Source organism: Equus przewalskii, chromosome 7 (assembly GCF_037783145.1).
Source record: "Equus przewalskii isolate Varuska chromosome 7, EquPr2, whole genome shotgun sequence".
Lineage (NCBI taxonomy): Eukaryota > Metazoa > Chordata > Mammalia > Perissodactyla > Equidae > Equus > Equus przewalskii.
This window is the reverse complement of record NC_091837.1, coordinates 30,967,656-30,988,048: the sequence shown is the minus strand read 5'-3', so window position 1 is coordinate 30,988,048 and position 20,393 is coordinate 30,967,656. Positions and strand designations below refer to the sequence as shown.

Genomic DNA, 20,393 nt, shown 5'->3' with positions numbered 1-20,393 from the left:
AGTAATCGTTCTGAGAAAATCACCACTGAAAAAGCTGCTTTAAAATTTATTGTGATCCTAATTCAACCCAAGGTGACAAGTGAAATCATCTCTACCGTATTTTATGTTTCTGGGGCAGCACTACCTGAAGAGAGCTATTGCCTTTTCAAAACACAAGATTCTGACATTAAGAGGTTTCTGTTTCTCCATCATTTTAGAGCATCTTGAATCACATGATCTAGAGTCAAATGAAGTCCTGACTGGGTTGTTTCCGCTCCCGTTCTTGGCAGGTGAGCATTTCCCCCAGACCCATGTCGGCAGTGTGTCTCACGTTCTCTCCAGGCCATCTTCACTTCCTCAGAGAGGCCAGGTAGGTGTACCAGAAGAGAGCCACCAGATTGGCGAAAAGCACCCGGAACTGCCGAAGAGAACAGAGGCCGCAGATAAGTGCGAGGCCCCGACCGTACTTCTCAGGCGCCGGTCTCCCAGGACAGAGTTCATTCATTGGTCAGTGCACCCACCCACTGTTGTCCTCACTGAGCCTTTACATTTGTACAAGCACTGTGCTAGGCCCCCAGCAGAGAGGGGTGAGGAGGACAAACAGTCGCTGCCTGATGTTTCCAGGCCACTAGGGAAAACAGCAAATGTGCCTTACCTCCTCCACTGAGCACATTAGCTCCCAGTTTAGCCTCTCACCCCAGGGCTGGCCATCATGTGGGTGGCTTCACTCAGCCCCTCCCTGACACCCACAATGGCCTGCTCTTCACTCTAACCCGTCACTGTCCCATTACCCTGCTTTGATGATCTGACAGACATACTCCCACCTGAGATCTCCTTTAGTCAGTCACTGAGTCTCAGCACATAAGCTCCATGAAAGTAGCAGTCTGGTCTATCTCGTTAATCACTGTGTCCCCAGAGCCCAGAGCAGTGGGGCACACAGTAGCTGCTCAGTAAAGATTTGTTGAATAAATTCCATTGCCCCTGAAGTGCTCATCTGCAACCACCTAAAATGGAAATTCAGACCACAGCCTTGCAGCTCTGTCCCTAAACCACTTGGAGGGGTTCCACTTTCCAGTCTCTCGGCGTCCTCAGCTATTCTGCTCCCTCGCGTCGTCAGTCCTTCTCTATGGACCTGAGAGTCCACAGCTCACAGCTGTGGTTCCTTGACCTTCCTGTTCCTTGGCTGTACTCCCAGGAAAAAACCTCGCTCCTCCCCGCCTTCTCGCCTCCCCCAAGCCCAGGCCCATGTGTATGAGGGTCTCCAGTCAGCTCCCTCTCCTGTTCACCACAAATTTACCCCTTCTTTATTCCCCTCAAAATACCCATCCCACCTCCTCTCCCCTCAGTCCGGCCTGGTCTGCCCTCCGTCCTCCCAGAGGAAAGGGAAAGGGTGAACAGGAGGTCCCCAGTAAACAGTCACCTCTTCTCTCTTGCCACAGGGAAGAGGGGCCCTCTGTCTAAAGCCTCTCTCTGCCTACCCCAAATCCCATCCCCTCCCCTTAGGGGCGCAGGTGTGCATCTGCATTGTGCCTACAACGCAGCTCAAAGCCCTCTTCCCTGGCTCTCTTCTCACTGTCCTTTCTCCCCACCTTTTCACAAACTTCTGGAGAGAATTTTCTACTCTTGTGGTTTCTTTTCTACTTCCCCACCCACTCCTCTCCTCAATTCCCAGCAATCTGGCTTCCAGCCCCATTCAGCCACTTGCAGCTCTTGGGAAGGTCACTGATAAGGGTTATTGTTAAAGCGATGGAAGCTGCTTCTCGTTTTGCTTTAACCCCCTGCAACCTGTGCTGCAGGTGTCTGTCACGCCCTCTCCCGGCTTCCTGCTCCTTCCTGTGTGTGTGTCTACAGAGCCTGCACATCCCTCCCCCTTCCCATCCTTTCCATGTAGCTGTTTCCCAAGGGGGTCCTGCCCCGGGTCTGTTTCCCTCCTCTCTCTGGGGCAGGGGTGGATCTAGGCTTTATGAGCTAGTCTCCTAGGTTACTTAGATGGTATGCAGAAAATGGTTAACATGGAGGCCACTGTCCTTGGAATGGCCCGGTAGTGTTCCCATCTTCCCCAACTAAGAAGGGCTCCCTGTGCCTAGACTGCTGGCAAAGACAGGGTGGTTTATGCTGAACTTCTGCTCTCCTGGGAATATGGAATGTGGGTATGTGCCAGGCGGAGATGCCTAGGCGACCAGCCCTCAATAAACTCCACCCTGGGCAGAACCACGGCGCATGTGTTGCCGCATTTTGTTGGTGGTCCAGAGCTTGCTCTGTGTGACCCTCATGGAGGGAGGGAGCACAGGAAGCCAGCGCGGGATTCCTAGGAACCAGTTGTATATCCTTGCTGCGTGGCTGTCATAAATCTAGGCCATGAGCCCTTCCAGCAAATCTCCAACCCTGGGAGTGGTCTTGGGCGCCCGACATAGATGGGCCGTGCTCGGTGTGTAAAGACTGGATAATGGTGAGGCCGGCGACCCAAGGAGTGCTGGCCTCCCCAGGTGGCGTGGCGGGCGGTCCGTATTTGTGCGGCACCAAGGCCGGCCAGCTGCGCCCGCTCTGCGGGGGTCCCGGCGGCCGCTTCCTGCTCAGACCCTCCCGGCTCCCACCGCGCTCGGAGCGGCCCCAACCTCCTCGCCAGCCTCCGACGGCGGCCCCCGGAGCCCAAAGCGCCCGTCACTCGTAGCCTAGGTGGCGCGTTCTCTCTGCACTTTGTCCCGGGCCGGCCCCGCCCCCCTGCCGCTCAGGTGTGGCTCTGACGTCACTGCAGGTGAGGCCGCCCCGGCCCGCCTCCTGCGCCTCGTGGCACCGGCCGCTCCTTGGCACTGGGAACCCTTCGTCACCAGAGACCCCCGAACGCTGTCCCTGGACGGGGGCTTTTGTAAACACTTGCGGGATGCATGGACAAAGCGTGGGCACCACTTGGGAGAGGGCTCCGAATCCGAAACTCAAGGATTCCAGGCGGCAGGAACGCCCTGGAAGGAATCCCGAATGTGGGCGACACGGAGGCTCGAGAAAACCAGACTGTTGCAAGAAAAAAGGCTGGGGGGAAATGGCCTTTGGTGGAGGCTGAAGCCCCTCGGGCTCTGCGCGATGCCGGGCTGGCCTCACCTGCAAAGGGACGTAGTTGATGTTAATAAACTGCACCGGGGTCCAGACTCGCCAGTTCATCTGCAGCGCCGGCCAGAATCCTCTTCTCATCTTGGCAGCGAAGGCGGCCGCGTCCCTCCCCTGGAGAAGAGGGAAATGCAGGCGCTGAGCAATCACCACTACCCGGCGGACAGAAATTGGGGCACCAGGGTCTGCAGGGGCCCAAACGCTAACACAGTGGTTTTTAAACTGTGAGGTTTGTCCCGTTTCTATGTAGACAGCACACACGTGTGCTTAAGCAGCAGAGCAGCTCTAAGGAGCTAACCCCTCACTTAGAAAATCTTCAGAACAGTGCAGCAGCCCAGGCTCACACCTTTGAGCCGCTGGTCCAGGACCCTCATCCCATCTGATGGTGTGATTCATGCCATGGCCCTGGGCACCAGAACTGCTACTTATGGCTCAGCTGTCAATTCCTTCCCAAATAATCTCCAAAGCTGATGCATTTCCATTCAAACCTTGTCAAGAGTTTTTTTTTTTTTTTTTTAACGGACCCCAATAAATTGATTTTAAATGTCATCTGGAAGGATAAAGGCATAAGAATAGCCATCTTGAAAAAGAATGACGAAGGCAGGCAAACTCTACTCGAGATTTAAAAAATACTATCACATTACGGTAATTAAAAGGGTCTGAGGGGCCAGCCTGGTGGCGTAGTGGTTAAGTTCGCCCACTCCCCTTCAGCAGCCTGGCATTCGCAGGTTCGGATCCTGGGCACAGACCTATAAAGTGCTCATCAAGCCATGCTGTGGCAGCACCCCACACGGAAGAACTAGAAGGACTTACAACTATGATCTACAGCTATGTACTGGGGCTTTGGGGAGAAAAAAAGCAAAACAGGAAGATTGGCAACAGATGTTAGTTCAGGGCCAATCTTCCTCACCAAAAAGAAAAAAACCAGAGCCTGGTAGCAGCAGCCAAAAAAACAAACAAACAAAGACATACAATGGAAATGAACAGAACCCATCAAAGGAACGGAGTCCAGATAATGAACTGTACATATGAGAATGAGACTAAGATAAAGTTAACATTTCAAAATACCAGGATTTTCCAATAAATGATAATGAGAAAATTTACTATTTAAGCGGAAAACACCAAGACACAAGTATTTCTCCCACTATAAATAAAAACAAAACCAGAATACTAGAGGAAAGTATAGGAGAATATTTCTATTATCTTTGGGTTTATCAAAATGTACAAAATGATTAGAAGAAAGCATAAAAGAATGTTTCCAATATCTTCCTTTAAGGAAGACCACAAAAGAAAAGAATGCTAGATTTCAATACATTAAGTTTTTAAACTTCAGTATAGAGACACTACAAAAAATTTAATATAACAAAATTTTTAACTTTATACAAATGTTCTAACTTTATATGAAGTTTAAAAAGACACCTAAAAAATGGAAAAATATCTGCAACTTGTATTTGGCAAAAGATTGATACCTTAATATATACAAATATACAAATAAGTAAGAGAAAAGCAATAACAGAAAATAATAAGTGTAATAAGTATTTCTATTACAAATAAGTAATAGAAAAGTAATAAGCAACAGAAAATAAGCAAAGGTCACAGAAGAAATGCAGATAAGCTTATAATAAGGTGATCAACCTCATAAAGATAAGTAAATTAAAATATTTTTCATCTATCAGATTGCAAACTACTTAAAAGAAAAATCCCATCACGGTGGTCAAGAGTGTGGAAAAGCAGCCTCACACAGGGGAAAAGCCATGAGGGAAGCGTTCTGGAGTCACAAAGCTTAGGTCTGAATCCTGACTGAAGGATGCACAAGCCAGTAATTGCCCACATGGGTCAGCTTCTTCAGCTGTCAAATGGAGTTGACGTGAGGCTCATAGGACAGGAAGCGCTCAATGCAGAGCTGGGAACAAAGCAAGAACTCAGTAAATGTCAGCTGTTGCTATTATTCTGCACTACTACAGGGAGGGCAGACAGGAGCAGCCTTTCTGGACACAATTCTAGGGTTTAACCTAACAGGAACACTTATACAAAAGGGACAGGCAGATGGTGAAATGCTGTGCAGTCTAACACGGTGTCTCTGATCAAAAATGCTGGAAGCAGGAGCATCTGTAGTGTGTGTGGTATAGTGTGGTCCCACATGTATCATTTATGTGTTGGGTACTCTATGCATGTTGGTAACATTTGACATATACGTACAGGGTTTTTGTTTTTTGATGAAAATACATTCCCTATCTATTTGGAAAGAAAACAAGGAGAAAACACCATGGCCCCCTCACTTCTAATGCAGGCACCCTCTGCTTCCTCCTGCCCCAGACTTCCTCAGGACTTCCCAACATTTCTTAGTTTACTAGTATGGACTAGCTAGCAATCACAGTTAAGTTTAAACATCTTTCCTACTCCCCCAGGGTCACTTTAGACAACAAGGGGCTCTCCTTAGTAACAAGAAACCAAGATGCCGTTTCAAAATCAAACCTGGGTGAGAATCATTTACCTGCTGTGATTGGCTGAAACAAATTACTTCCAGGGCAGAATGTGGCACATCTTTGGCACACAGTGCACAGAGGAGGTGGTGAGCAGCTGAAGGGAACACACCTCTCATGTGGTGGGTTCTGATGTTAAGTTTATGCCGATAAGTTAACCTCTTCAAAGCACTTATACTGTCCTGGCACTGAATTAGCACAGGCTTCTGCAACATCACGAGGGGTCTGAAACTTCTGTACCAAGGATCTCTTTGGCAGTCTGATGAAGCCCATGGGTCCCCTTCTGAGAATCGTGTTTTGTAATGCATAAAATAAAATATATAGGACTACAAAGGAACCAATTATACTGAAATACAGCTATCAAAATATTCAGGAAAGAATTTTATAATAAACTAGTATATGTGCATATTTATTGACACATTTAGTGACAAGAACTGACAGCAGGTGTAAGGAATGAACAACTCCTGTGTGGTATCAGAATATCTGTGATTTCTCCTGTGGACCAACAGGTGCTGTTAACATGATGGTGGCTGGCCTCCAAGATTCATAGAAGAAAATGTGAAACTCTGAGTGCAGGGAACAGGTCACAGACCCTCTGAATTCCACCCACTGATGCCAGATTAAGAATCCCTGTGGCAAACGAAGAGCTGTCGTAAGTGTTACAGGGCAGACCAACCTCCAGGAAGTTCATGACGAGGAAGAACACCAACAGGAAGGCCGGTGCAAAGAGGAGGCGGTCCAGGAGGAGCCTCTTGACCCCGGCCAAGGGGACCTCGGGAGGGATCCAGTGCTCCAGGAAGAGGTAGAAGTGGTGACTCAGTGGCCCTGTGAAGAAGAACCTGCGGCCCCGTGGTGGCGGGTGAGCTGGACTGCCGCTCTAGACGTGCCCTTCCGGGGCCCAGCTTCACCCCCAAACCCCAGCTCCTAAACCTTGCCTCCCTGTGGTCCCTCAGCACTGGTCTGTGCGGTCCTTCTGGAAAACATGCTTTCTTTGAATCTACTTCAAGCATTCTTTCCTGTCTCTCACAGACCAGACTTGTTCCTACCTTGGGTCCCCCTAACCTTCAAGGGGCCGGCTCCTCCTCAACACTGTCAGCTCGGAGAGTTCTTTCCCACTTGCACCTGCATAATGAACCCACTGCTCTCCCAGCCACTCTCCACTCTGGGCCCTGTTCATTTTCTTCAAAGCATTTATCAGTACATGTCACAGGCTCCTTGGTTTAGTTACAGTGCTCTCTCTTCGCCCCCACAAGGCAAACAGCACAAGACAGGATCACGCCTGTCTGTTCAGTGCCCAGAACATGACCTGGCTCAGAGAAGGTGTTTGATAATAAATAACTGGACGCATCGCTGGTGTTAGAGCTTTCCATCAAACCCTCTCAGGTAATTAGCAAGAGTGAAATCTGGTGAGCACACTGGCTTGCCTGCGTTGCTAGTGTTCTTCCAAAGTGTGGAGCGCTCGGGAGAGAACTGAAGCAAGCCGCCGTATCCTTGGGACAACAGACCTGCAGCTCCACAAAATTCAGCGATGAAAAGAAGGGACCCACGGGTCTTCTACCTGACGCGGATGTCTTTAAACAAGTGGTTCTCAGTTGCCTTTTCCCCCCCTGCCAGAGAATGTGAAGCAGCCTAGAGCCGGAGTTCTGGTGGGAGGAGCACGGAAGTCTTGAGGATGGAAAGCTGTGATTGGATAAAGCCTCCTGGTGAGTCTGGTCCACTCCCTGTCTGCGGGATCACGGCTCCAAATACACCACGGAAAGAGCTGGGATGACTCGTTAGCATGCTCGCAGATACAAAAATGATATTTGGGGATTTTGAATTGAAAAGAAAATCACTCTCATTGCAAAAGACTTCAAAAGAATCCATGTATACAAATCCATGTTGGCCAGAGAACTCAGGGTGGACTTAAGTGGTAAAACTCCCGAATCTCCATGCTACTGCAACTCAAAAAGTGGTTCAGAAACTGACATTTTTCAGGATACCTAAGTATTTTTCTGGATGTTTCCCCTATGAAAATAACAACAGAAACTAACTGACCACATTTGAGTCTGTTTTCCTCTTTCAGACACTTTGAGTCTTGAAGTCTGGTTCAGGTGAGTTTATCTGCCCTCAGGTCTCTCAGCCCAAAAAAGCCAGCCACCCACCCATACAATTCAAAAGAAGAACCACATGAAAACTACAAAAAGTGAAGTTAACATTATCCACTGTTCTGATTTTTCCCGTGATTATTTCAATGCTTTTTAAAAATTATTTTTCCAGATTAGCTCATTTCAGAAACCTGGGCTTGATCCCCTCCCTTTGTAGCACTTAGTCTGCTATTGGGTAAACCAGCCCCTTATGGAACTCACCCATAAATGGCATATCTGAGAGGCCCAATGACATCTAGCTTTTGAGAGCAGTTTTCTTTTTTCTGCTGCTGCTCAAATATCTGGGCCAGGAAGTTCCCAAGTGCTGACAACATGGCACTGTGGACAGAGAGGTAATCAGAAAACAGGAGCAAACAGCAGGAGGGCATCTGTTCCTGAGATCATGCTGGGGAGGGGTGGAGAGGAATCCTTACTAAAGCAAGCGCAGTGTAAGGTCCGTACATCAAAAGGTAGAGACCGTGGAAGTTAACATCCACACACACATACAGCTTCCCAATTGGTGGACTGTATCAATGTCAGTTTCCTGATTGTGATATTATACTACAATTTGGCAAAAGGTTATCCTGTGTGTGGGGGTGTGTGTGGTTATAAAAGGGCAACAGGAAGTATCCTTACGGTGAACGTTTCTGTATTTGACTGTGGTGGTGGATACACTAACCTATACATGCATGAACTGCATAGAACAAACACAGGCACACACTCGAGGACAAGCAAAGCTGGGTGTGAAGTCTGAATGTGATCTGTGACTGTATCCATGCCAGTGTCCTGGTTGTGATACGTACTACAGCTTTACAAAATGTTTTCAATGGGATAAACTGGGCAAAGTGTGTAAGGGATCTCCCTGTATTATTTCTTGCAACTGCATGTGACTCTACACGTATCACAATAAAAATTTCAATAAAAAGGTGGAGAATGCCCAGTTGCTCCAAGGCTTGGTCTATAGCTGCCTTCTGAGAAGCTCTCTGAGCTATAAAATCCAAACTTCTTAGTATGGACAATAAGGACCTTCTTGATCTGATCCTTGGTTACTTCTTTCTTATTCTCTCCCTTGCTCACTGCTCATTTTCTCCAGAGACACAGACCTTTTTCCACTCCTCCATCATTAGCTAGCTCCTCTCTCCAGACCTTTGCACCTGCTGTGCCCTCTGCCCAGAGAGGTTTTGCTTCCCTTCTTTGCATGGCCTGTTACCTCCCTTCAAATGTCACCTCCTCAGATAAAACGTCCCTGACCACTTTACCTGTGTTATATATTTATCTGCTTTTTGTCTAGCTCTTCACTAGAATGCCAGCTCCACGAGGGTAGGGACCTTACCCACCTATCTTAATCACTGCTGATGCCCAGCACACAAGAAGCACTCCGTACATATTTATGAAAGACTGAGTTAATAAAAAAGGACAAACTTATGAAATTAAGTAATGAAGGGGAGATGTCTCGTGAAAAGTTTAGTGCTCCAAATCAAACGGTGGCGTTAGTCAGCAGCACAGAGAGTGCTTTGTCAGTTTTCTCCCAAATGCAAAGCTGCAGAACAAAATAAACTGAACACCTCCCACCCTGCCCAGGCTCCTGTGCTTTCCTCAAGGCATCTACCCACCGCCATTCTAACTGGCAGAACGAATGCAGGCACTAACAAGCCGTGCGGTTGCGGCAGCCAAGCGCAGAGAAGCTGGGCCCCATTGCCTCGGGACGGTCCCTCTAGGGCAGAGGGACCAAAGGCCCAGGGGTCTGCAGGGAGTCCTTCGTGCATTCCTTTAGTCTGGCTCCCTGGAGTTCACATTCTAGAATGCCTACGAATTACCTTCCGGAACCGAATACACAAAACCGCGTATGCTAAGCTCTCTGGTTAATTAAGGTTTTTGGAGGGTCATTTTGATACACAAGGATTTTTGCCTTTCACACTCAACCCCCCATGTAAGATGTATCTATGTAGCTGGGTCACTGGGGCGGTCGCGGCTCCGGGCCGGGTCACGCTCCGGGCCGTCCGAGCTCCCGGCCGGGTGGTGCTCCGGGCCGTCTGAGCTCCAGGCGGGGTCATGCTCCGGGCCGCCCCCCGCCCGGTCCCGTCCCCTCCGCGCCGACCTGGTGGCCGCCTTGGTGAGCACCGGGTAGAGCTGCAGGAGGCGCAGGTACTGGGCGAGCGCCCGCCGCGGGAGCGCCTGGAGCCCGGCCTCGGCCCGCAGCTTCGACGCCGCCGGCGCCATCGCCTCCCCCTACGCCGCGCCCGCCGGGGCACCGACCCCACCTCAGCCCGCCCGGCGCGGGGCGCGGGGCGCGGGGCGGGGACGGCCTGACATTTCCCACCCCACTGTGGCCCGCAGCGCCGCCCGCAGACGCCGCCGTGCGGGGCGCGCGCCTCCGAACACTTTGCCTGGAGTCCCTAACGGGCCACCGCCCCTCGGGCGCCGGCAGCGATTGGAGGTCCGCGCGCCTGCGCACATCTCACCCGAGTTCCGACGGGCCACCTCCCCTCGGGCGCCCGCGGCGATTGGAGCTCGGCGGGGCGGGGCACGATGAGCATCCTGATTGGGCGGTGGGGCGCTTCCGGTCTCTCGCGAGAGTTGGTGGGAGCGCGCCAAATTTCTCCCGAGAAGCTGCGGCGGCGCGATGGTTCTGAGGAACAGCGGGCGGCGGCGCGCGGAGCCGGGCGCGGACGGCGAGGCGAGCCGGTGAGGGGTGCCCCGGGCGGGCGGGCGCTGGCCCTCCCCTCCTGCGGAGGCTCTGGGCTCACGGCCGAGGCGTCCCCCGAGGCCGGCAGGAAGCCCGCGCGGGCTGGCTCCGCTCCTCCCCGCGCGGGGCGTGCGCGCCTCGGCGGCCCTGCGGGCGGCGGCCGACCGTGCCCAGCGCCGCGTCCTGACGCGCCCCGGGGGCCGTGGCGGCGCCGCGTCTCGCCCTGTTCCGCGGCCGTGTCCGCACGGGCGCAGCCGGGCTGGGCGCGTCCTCGAGCCGGAGCGGAGCTGGGGCGATACAGCCCCAGCCGAGCCGTCGCAGCGGAGGCCGAGCGAGGCGGTGGGGACAGCGACGGTCACCGTGCTCAGTGCCGTGTCCGGCGCCTCCTTAGTCCGCGTGAGGACCCGAGAGGCCGGGCCCCTCTGGTCCGCGCCCGCGCGCCTCCGGTGGCCGTGAGAACCGAGTGAGCGGGTGCGAGCGCGCGGGCGGCGTGTGTCGTGCGGCGAGCGGCCAGTGGAGGGCGCTGTCGTCGTCGTCGCAGCTGTCCCGTCTTCCGGACTTCGCACCGGCCCGGGAGAGAGTGCGGCGTGCAGCTCGGGGCAGCTGGGGAGGAGGTGGGCTCCGAGGGCGCGGGTTCCGGATCGCGTGCGAGGATAGACCCGGGTTGGAGGGGTGCAGTGTGGACGCTGCACGCCTGGAGAGAGTCGTGAGCAGCGCTTCGCTCAGCCTGGGTTTTGATGAAGCTCTGGACCTCGGGCTGAATGTCTCTGCCCTCTAGCAAGGCCTGGAATCCAGTTCTGTGCTTTTATTTAAACTGGATCCGGATGTTTTAGAGGCTAAGCAGTCATACAGTGTGGCAGTGTGTTGCTTTGCCGTTGCTGCTGTTAGCAAATTACCACTTAGTGGCTTAAGGCAAGTTTGCTCTCTTACGTTTCTAAGGTCAGGAGTCCTAAGAATCAGGAGGTCGTTAGGGTTTCCTTCGTGCTGAAGGCTCTAGGGGAGAATCTGTTTCCCGGCCTCTGGAGCTTCTAGGGGCCCCTTCGGCCACTGCATTCCTTGTGTTGTGGCTCCTTCCTCCATCTTCGAAACCAAGTGTCACACCTCCAGTCTGCCTCTGATTCTGCTGGCCCTCCTGTCTCCCTCTTAGAAGGACCCTGGTGCTTATGTTGGGCCTACCTGGATAACCCCCGTCTCAAAGTCCTGGACGTAATCATGCCTGCAAAGTCCCTTTGTCATTCGAGGTAACACAAGTTCCCAGGATGAGGACAGAGACCTCTTTGAGGAGGAGTCGGTATGCTGCCTACAACAGGTGGTTATAATCTCTTGAAATAGGTCATTCTGTTCTTCAAGTGAAGGTGACGCAGGGAATATCTTCAGGCAAAGGAAGAGTGATTCTTAAGAAACAATTCTCTGTCTGTTTCTGTTTATAAATTAACAGTGGGTGAAATACGGTAATTAAGGACATGAATTCTGCACAACCTTGGTTCAAATCTTTTTTAAATTCCCTTTAACTATTGTTTTGTATATTTAGCTTATTTAGACTGCTTCCTTTTTTCCCTCATAAACAAAGCTGTGATGAACATCTGCATGGAAAAAAATTATTTCCTGCACATCAGTTTCCTTGGCATAAATTCTTTTTTTTTTTTTGAGGAAGGTTAGCCCTGAGCTAACTGCTGCCAATCCTCCTCCTTTTTGCTGGGGAAGACTGGCCCTGAGCTGACATCCGTGCCCATCTTCCTCTACTTTATATGTGGGATGCCTACCACAGCATGGCTTGCCAAGTGGTGCCATGTCCACACCCAGGATCTGGGCTGGCAAACCCCAGGCCACCGAAGGGAACGTGCAAACTTAACCACTGTGCCACCAGGCCGGCCCCTCCTTGGCATAAATTCTTAGAAATGGAATTGCAAGGTCAAATGATAGGGCAATGTTTTAGAAACACTCACTTTGTGGAGAAATCTAGTAGTGGTCAGAGATGGAGTGGTCGTATAGTTTCATCAAGAACTGTGGTATCCTAAGAACCTGGAGACACTTAGCAAGGGGCCAGAATCAGAGGCTTGGAAATGAGAGGTGGTGGAAGGAAGGAATGAATATCTGAATAGTTGGGAGAGAACGCCTTTGAGACCTGGATTACTGTGCAACAACCCACGTTGCCCTATTTTTTGGAAGAGCATATGAAGAACTTTTAGGGAGGGCTGGCCCGGTGGCACAGCAGTTAAGTTCATACCTTCCACTTGGGCAGCCCGGGGTTCGCCGGCCTGGATCCCAGGTGCTGACATGGCACTGCTTGGCAAGCCATGCTGTGGTAGGTGTCCCACATATAAAGTAGAGAAAGATGGGTATGGATGTTAGCTCAGGGCCAGTCTTCCTCAAAAAAAAAAAAAAAAAAAAAACTTTTAGGGAGAGCAGTCTAGCAAGAATGGGAACTAGTTAACCTACATACGCCTTTGTGGCCGAGCACGCAGAGTGGTGGGAATCTGGTTGTTTCTGCACAGGGAATGTATGTTTACCATCTCTACTCACCACCTCCCACCTGCTTGTCAGCATTGCTCTAACCACGTACATATTTTCTCTGCTCATTGCTTTACAAAGTAGCTCATTTGTTTACATTAAGACAAAAAGGCATGGGATATTGATTCTTAGCTATACATTTTTGAGGAGTGGAGAATATACTTGGCTTAGCAAATAAATAGACCTTCTTGCCAAAAATATACAGGTTTAGAATCTCAGAACTGTGGTTTAAAGAAGAAACTAGCAATTTTTTTTAAGTTGGATTGCTAATAAATGAAAGGATTGTTTTGTTTTGAAGATAGGTAAACCATAATTATTCTGATCTATCTAGATGAGATCATGATATCGAACCTGAAGTGAGTTTGCTCACCCATTGCACAACAAGCCAATCTCTGACACCGGATGTAGTGGAAGAAAGTAGGAGTTTTATTATTGCACAGTGCTGAGCAAGGAGAAAGGGCAGCTAACGCTGAAATCCCAAACTCCCCGAAAAGCTAAAAGGAAGGGTTTTTATTTGGGGTTTTAGGTAGGGGAGGGGGAGCATATGGCCTTGCTGGTCGGAGCTTTCCCACCAGCCTGTGTTTCGCCTTGAGACACTGCAGAGAGGAGGGAGCCCGTGACCTTGCTGGTCAGCAGCTTTCCCACCAGCCTGTAGCTCCTTGTGGGGAGGAGATGAGGAATCCAGGTGGCTGTCCTTGGCTGTGTCTGTCTCCATGGAGGATAGTGGATTCTAGAGCCAGGGAGTAAGCAGGGAAAGAGTGCTTTGGTTTTAACCCCATATATGCTGGGTTTAATGTAGGGAAGCCCATATCAGGGCTGGTCTCAGTCATACCTGTGGAGTTAAAACCTGAACCATTTGGGATGAACCTAAGCTCTGGAATCAGAACAGGTTTGGATAGTTCTGGTGGTGGAAAGTCTTCAGGCACTTAATTTAAGGTTTATGATAAAATTTGTTTGAAGAGTTTTTACAAGATCCTCTCCGGAGAGAGGCTTGGGAAGTTTGAGGCAGATGTACTGGTACTATAGAGCTGAGAAGTGAGTTTCCTTGTCACTTGAGATAATTCCTCTCACACAGAACAATATTATATCCCCATTTTTATCCATATGTGGTTGTATGGACATGTAGACCCAGGCATCCTGAAAGATATATCACATTTTTAAGGTATAGTTTATTCTGCTGCAGCAGGTGTTTCCCTAACCCCAGTGAGCTCATATGCAATTGGTAAACAGGAGAATGATGTCACTAAAATGTGGAGGTTATATTGGTTCATTTCTAGTTTTCCCTAGGTAAGGGGATTGGAATAGAGGAGTAGAATTACAATCTTCAGTCAGAAAGGAAAAAGCTCTCAGCTGGAGTGTTGCACAGATATGTGCCCTGTCAGCTCTATTTTAAGAAAATTTCCTATGAAGAACTTCCTATGAGTGCCTGCACCAGGGCCTCCCTCCCAAGTGAGGTGTACCTCAGCCTTGCACAAATCTCAGGTGGCGGGCTGCAGTTTTCACCTGTGCTCAGCAGTCATAAACCTGCCTCTCTACTCTCTTGTTTTTGTGTGTTTAAAACATCTCTGTAAAAAATGTGGTTAATGACTCTGCTCTATAGAAATTAAAGCCACTTTTCAATGTTTATCAACCAGTAAAGGAGAAAATGGCTTAGCTTGGATCACTGCCATCTCTAAACACTCATACACTGAGGCCAAACCATGCAGCCCAGTGCATTGCAGACATTCTTGTTTCACTTTCCTACTGACTCATGTGAGATGCACCTTCCCAAATGTGCTGTGGCACCTTAGAGGTTGTGCCACTACTGTGGATTGTTTATGTGGGCCTGGCACAGAGTCGTACCTGAAGTGTTCAGTAAATATTTTTCTGACTAAAATTACATGACTGAAAACACAGATGAGTAGAATAGTTCAAGTCATTTCTTTCAAATAGCTGTCATTACAGAATGTAATGTAGACAACAAAAAGTGGATATTCCTTTATATTGATCTTCAATAAATATCATAAATACTATTTGCTGAGCACTCACTGTATACAAAGAACCCTATCTGCATATCATATGCATCATGTGATTTAATCACGACTGCTCGTTTTTGGCAGAATTAGAATCCAGTGCAACTTGGTCATCAGTATTCTTGCTTTTTTATACATTATACTGTGCTGCCAACTTTGCAGTTTTCAAAGTGCTTTTACATTCATTGTCTATTATAATATGCTTCAAAATCTTGTAGACAGTGTTAATTCCATTTTACCAAGAAACAAACTAATAAATTTGGAAACTAACATTTAAAAAAAAATAAAGAAACAACTTTTTGTTTTGAGATAATTGTAGCTTCTTGTGCAGTTGTGAGAAATTATACAAAGAAACCCCATATAGCCTTAACCCACTTTCTCCCAGTGGTAATATCTTACATAACTAGAGAACAGTGTCACCACCAGGAAAGTGAGATGCATACAATGCACGGACACTCACGTACGTATGTGTATTTAGTCCTGTGCGGATTGTATATTTGTGAGCAGTACCACAGTCTAGACGCAGAACACTTCCATCCCAAGGACCCCTCATGCTGCTCTTTTCTAGCCAGAACCACCTCCATTCCTCCCTTCCCCTCATCCGTGGCAGCCACTAATCTGTTCTTCATCTCTAATTTTATTTCAAGAATGCTATATAAGTGGAATCATAAAGTGTGTGATTTTAGGGGTTTTTTTTCACTCAGCATAATTCCCTTGAGATCCATCTAAGTTATTGCATGTATTTAGTAAGTTTGTTGCTTTTTATTTGCAAATAGTATTCTATGGGATGGATATAACACAGGTTAACTATTCACCTGCTGAGGAAGATTTGGGCTATTTCCACTTTTTGTCTATAATGAATAAAGCTGCTATGAACATTCACAAACAAGCTTGTGTGTGAATGTGAGTTTTCATTTCTCTGGGATAAATGCCCAAGAGTAAAATACTGTGCTTTGTACTTTTTTTTTTTTTTTTGGTGAGGAAGATTTGCTTTAAGCTAACTTCTGTTGCCAGTCTTCCTCTGTTGTTTACATGAGGAAAATTAGCCCTGAGCTAACATCTGTGCCAGTCTTCCTCTGTTTTGTATGTGGGTCACCGCCACAGTATGGCTTGATGAGTGGTGTAGGTCTGCACCGGGATCTGAACCCATGAACCTGGGCTGCCAAAGTAGAGTGCACCAGACTTAACCGCTGCACCACAGGGCTGGCCCCACTTTTGTGCATTTTTAATATCCCATGAGGCAGCAGTGTCCAGGCATGATTGTTGTTTTTATTAGTGTTCTGGTTACAGAGTTGAACAGATTTTGAGGGTCCTGCCCCAGTTATATTTTTCCCATGAGTCCTTTTATTTTAATGAGCTGTTTTGCCAGATGTGAGGCTTTTCAGAGATACATCTACCATGTCACCTCTGAAATGCTTACACTGGGTGGACTGAGGGTTGTGGGAATGGGTGGCGTCATGATCAGTGAGGACTGGACTTCCTTCCTCCTTCACTCAGGGACGATGGCCCCTCTTCCTCTGTCTCGGCACTCAAGCGCCTGGAACGCAGTCAGTGGACGGATAAGATGGATTTGCGGTTTGGTTTTGAGAGACTCAGGGAGCCTGGTGAGAAGACCGGCTGGCTCATCAACATGCACCCTGTGAGCACCTGGCTTTTCCTCCATCCTCCTCCCATTCAGGATGGTGGCTGCACCCCTTGTTGGGCATAGCCTTTGTCTGAGAGTGGGGGACACCTGTTGTCTGGGCGATACAGTTGGAGATGGGATTGTTTGTAGCCCTCTAGCTTTTGTCTTTAACATCATTGGGCCATAAAGAGGCCACTGGGAAGACTAAGCTGAAGGGCGTCCCTGTTACCCATAAGAATAACCCTTTCAAGGATGGGGGAGAAATTGAGAGAAAGCCCTGTTTGGAGGCTGTTATGATACGGTTCTTGTGAATGCAGCTGGTAGTGTTTATGCAGGGATGGAGAAAGGTTTTGTTTTTAGAGTGTTCCATTTCCTAAAGAGTCGGAGGAAAGGGCTCTTGTACTGTGTAGAGGATAACTTTGTGCTGTGTTGGCTAATTCTCTCATAGACTGAGGTTCTAGATGAAGATAAACGCTTGGTCAGTGCAGTGGATTACTACTTTATTCAAGACGATGGGAGCAGATTTAAGGTAAGCCCTTGAACTCCAAGAAGCTAAAATCCACCCAGTGATGAGGCTCAGCTGGGCCCAAGATCATCCTTGTTCCTTTACCTCTCCCACTGTGAGGAGAGCAGCTGGGAGGCTTCTAGTGTGCAGCTGCCCAAAGACCATCGGGAACATGGACCCCTTGAAGTCCCATTAGTCCCCACTTAAGATGTCCTAAGAGAAGCTAGCTCAGAAAGACTGAAAGATGAGCAGTGTTGTGTTTCTTAGACTCTTGCCGCTGTAATATGTGCTGGTTCTAATTTCCTGTTGCACCATCTCCCTTAAGAGATGTCAAGGTCAAGGATGTATTGGATCTAGGCCACTTACGGGTAGAACAGCAAACAGCCTGTCTTCACTCTTTTCCCTTTTTCTTTCTTGTTGCCCCTGAATGGGTTGATGACTCTTGCAGGTGGCCTTGCCCTACAAGCCGTATTTCTACATTGCAACCAGAAAGGTAAGTCTGTGGTTCATGGAATCAGATGACCTGTGCCTCGTCCTGTGGGGGCTCCAGAACTGGAGATCAAGAGACTTCTAGAGAAACAGGCAAGGAAGGAAATGGATTTTACTGATGTAAAGTCCTTTCATTCTGATTCTGATCTAGGGTTGTGAGCGAGAAGTTTCATCTTTTCTCTCCAAGAAGTTTCAGGGTAAAATTGCTAAAGTAGAGACTGTCCCCAAAGAGGATCTGGACTTGGTGAGTATCACCTGGACCTTCCAGGGTGATTGAGGCTGAGTCCACCCTGCCCATGGGGTAAGCTGAGAAGAGGCCAAGTTCAGCACTGTGGGTATTGGGTGGTACAGATGCTGGGGCTTTGGGACTGTCTGTATGTGCTCTTAGAGAACACACAGTGATGGGCAAGGTGCTTTTGGAGTTCTGACTGACTTGCGTATTTACCTTTGAGTCACTCTCCCTTTATTTCCCAATAAAGTGCTTTTTCTCTTGAACTCATGAGCACAATGTCTTCACTGTAGCCAAATCACTTGGTGGGTTTGAAGCGAAATTACATTAAGCTGTCCTTCAACACCGTGGAGGACCTTGTCAGAGTGAGGAAGGAGATCTCCCCGGCCGTGAAGAAGAACCGGGAGCAGGGCCGTGCCAGCGACGCTTATACAGCCATGCTCTCCAGGTCAGCTTCGTTCTTATAAGCAGAGCAGGGCTGCCGCACACCTTTCCTAAGTTGACAAGATCGATAGGAGGCAGGAAACTCATCAATAAAGTCGCCTTAATGATCGGCTCTGTTAGACGTGGAAATACTTTTGAGCAATTAGGTAGAATTTCTCATATGCTCCATTTGTGTTAAATAAATGGTGGCTTCCCAGTCTGTGTTTTATATTTTCGCTGTCCCTCTTCTCTTATGGAGGGGATAGGTTTGTGGCTCCAAATTGAGTTTCTGGCACAGTAAAGACATTTTAGATTCCTGATCCCACTACCTTAACACAGTCTGTTTTCATGCTTTACGGCAAGCATTAAACTGTCTACTAATTTTATTAAATGCCTAGATTTACATAGCACATCTTCTCCAGAGAACTTTGGGTTTTATACAGAGGAATTTAAATATAGGACACCAAACACTGTTCATCAAACATTTAGACATCAACACTAGTAGGAAACAGTAAGAGATTAAGAAGAGAGAGTCTTGGCTAATTAAAAGTTATGATGACTTCAGAAGAACTATCATATTCTCTGACAAAAGATCAATTTGTGATCCTTAACATTTCTGCACACACACCTCCCTCCCATCCATGGCCCATAAATTACTTTTCAGAATATATTGCAAGGTATAACCAGAGATTGAGTCTCCAGGGTCCTGAGCATTCCCTAAACCTCATTGTCCTTTTTTCCCTTTAACAGTCCATTCAGTATTTGGAAGCTTATTGGGCTAATTTTGAGTGAATATTCTAGTGACGGTGATTTCCCACTTGGGTATGATAAGAATAACTATGATACAGAAATAGTTTACCAGTCACTTCACTGTGCCGAGAGTTTTGTGCCTGGTACTTCATGACACTCCTGCTGGTAGGCCTGTTGATACCATCCTTGTTTTCTTTCTTTCTTTCTTTTTTTTTTGAGGAAGATTAGCCCTGAGCTAACATCCACCCCCAATCCTCCTCTTTTTGCTGAGGAAGATTGGCCCTGAGCTAACATTTGTGCCCATCTTCCTCTACTTTATATGTGGGACGCCTGCCACAGCATGGCTCAATAAGCAGTGTGTAGGTCCACACCTGGGATCCAAACTGGCGAACCCTGGGCTGCCAAAGCGGAGCGCGTGAACTTAACACTCTGCCACTGGGCCAGCCCCTCATCTTCGTCTTCTTTTTTTTTTTTCTTATTTTTTTTTCCTTTTTCTCCCCAAAGCCCCCCGGTACATAGTTGTATATTTTTCGTTGTGGGTCCTTCTAGTTGTGGTATGTGGGACGCTGCCTCAGCATGGTTTGATGAGCAGTGCCACGTCCGTGCCCAGGATTCGAACCAACGAAACACTGGGCCGCCTGCTGTGGAGCGCACGAACTTAACCACTCGGCCACGGGGCCAACCCCATCATCTTCGTCTTCTTGATGAAGAAACAAGCTCAGCAATGATGGATCACATTTGTAGATGTGCCTCCCAAGTCACAGAGAGTGTTTCCTTTCTTCTTTTAATTGGAGTGTAACTTGCGTCCTAGAAAATGCACATGTCCTAAGTGTATGCTGAATTTCCTTGTGTCAGCTGCTTGGCTAGCAGGGGGTCATCCAAGGTCATTCCTTAAGAAGGGCCTGTCCTGGTCATCTTGGCCACCTTGATTTACCTTTATGTGTTTACTCTGTGTGAACTCGAGTCTTCCTCTCCTCCAGCCTGAGCAGAGTGTACTTGAGAAGCTGCTTTCTCTCTTTATTTTGCAGTGTTCTGCAAGGGGGCAGTGTGATTATTGATGAGGAAGAAACCTCGAAGAAGATGGCTGACCAGTTGGACAATATTGTGGACATGCGAGAGTACGATGTGCCGTACCACATCCGCCTCTCCATTGACTTGAAGATCCATGTGGTAAGTGGACCCTTGTTTATGGGCGATTTCTAACAGCCAGGAGGTGATACTGAAGGATAAATCAGTAGAAAAACAGACTGCCTTGGACAGAAGTTGAGCTCTTTAGTTATTGTACTGTGTGTCCTGCAGGCTCATTGGTACAACGTCAGATACCGAGGAAATGCCTTTCCAGTGGAAATTGCCCGCCGAGATGACCTTGTTGAACGACCTGTAAGTACTGCTTGCGTTTCCTCCATCCTGAATTTTCCACTTGTTTCTGGAGTGATGTAATTCACTGCTGAAAGGTGAATTTGATTCAAACATC

General features: G+C 48.5%; 2 protein-coding genes across 6 annotated transcripts in view; one reads left to right on the top strand and one right to left on the bottom strand.

Moving 5' to 3' along the window:
• Positions 1-33: 33 nt before the first annotated feature.
• Positions 34-10,104, bottom strand: PXMP2 (peroxisomal membrane protein 2). 4 transcript variants are annotated; one of them, XM_070629412.1, is made up of 6 exons: positions 9,789-10,047; positions 7,913-8,029; positions 6,989-7,244; positions 6,241-6,403; positions 3,076-3,195; positions 34-397 (listed from the first exon to the last, which is right to left on the bottom strand). In XM_070629412.1, exons 1-5 carry the CDS (start codon positions 9,908-9,910, stop codon positions 3,098-3,100), a joined length of 756 nt encoding a protein of 251 aa, XP_070485513.1. In that variant the 5' UTR covers positions 9,911-10,047; the 3' UTR covers positions 34-397; positions 3,076-3,097. The 4 variants fall into 4 exon arrangements, with proteins under 4 accessions (XP_070485513.1, XP_070485515.1, XP_070485516.1 ...); XM_070629414.1 differs by lacking the exon at positions 6,989-7,244 and having other exon boundaries at positions 9,789-10,104; XM_070629413.1 differs by lacking the exons at positions 34-397; positions 3,076-3,195 and adding an exon at positions 4,258-4,984 and having other exon boundaries at positions 9,789-10,049.
• Positions 10,105-10,266: 162 nt separating this feature from the next.
• Positions 10,267-20,393, top strand: part of POLE (DNA polymerase epsilon, catalytic subunit) — a 61,394-nt gene continuing 51,267 nt past the window's right edge. The window contains exons 1-8 of one of the 2 annotated variants that reach the window (XM_070629398.1): positions 10,267-10,375; positions 16,397-16,538; positions 16,972-17,052; positions 17,477-17,521; positions 17,669-17,761; positions 18,040-18,194; positions 19,948-20,089; positions 20,219-20,299. In XM_070629398.1, the coding sequence (XP_070485499.1) occupies positions 10,314-10,375; positions 16,397-16,538; positions 16,972-17,052; positions 17,477-17,521; positions 17,669-17,761; positions 18,040-18,194; positions 19,948-20,089; positions 20,219-20,299 (801 nt within the window). In that variant the 5' untranslated portion in view covers positions 10,267-10,313. Of the gene's footprint in view, positions 10,376-10,473; positions 10,991-16,396; positions 16,539-16,971; positions 17,053-17,476; positions 17,522-17,668; positions 17,762-18,039; positions 18,195-19,947; positions 20,090-20,218; positions 20,300-20,393 lie in introns of those variants that run through there. The other variant, XM_008536358.2, reaches the window with a different exon arrangement.

Bases quoted from the DNA above. Each gene is read 5' to 3' on its own strand.
- PXMP2 (XM_070629412.1), bottom strand. From the start codon at position 9,910: ATGGCGCCGGCGGCGTCGAAGCTGCGGGCCGAGGCCGGGCTCCAGGCG. The intron at 7,245-7,912 runs GTGAGTTCCATA...ATCCAATCACAG, and splicing joins CTCAGATATGCCATTTATGG to CTTTCCATCCTCAAGACTTC. The intron at 6,404-6,988 runs GCAAGCCAGTGT...ACGGGGCCGCAG, and splicing joins GAAGAACACTAGCAACGCAG to GTTCTTCTTCACAGGGCCAC.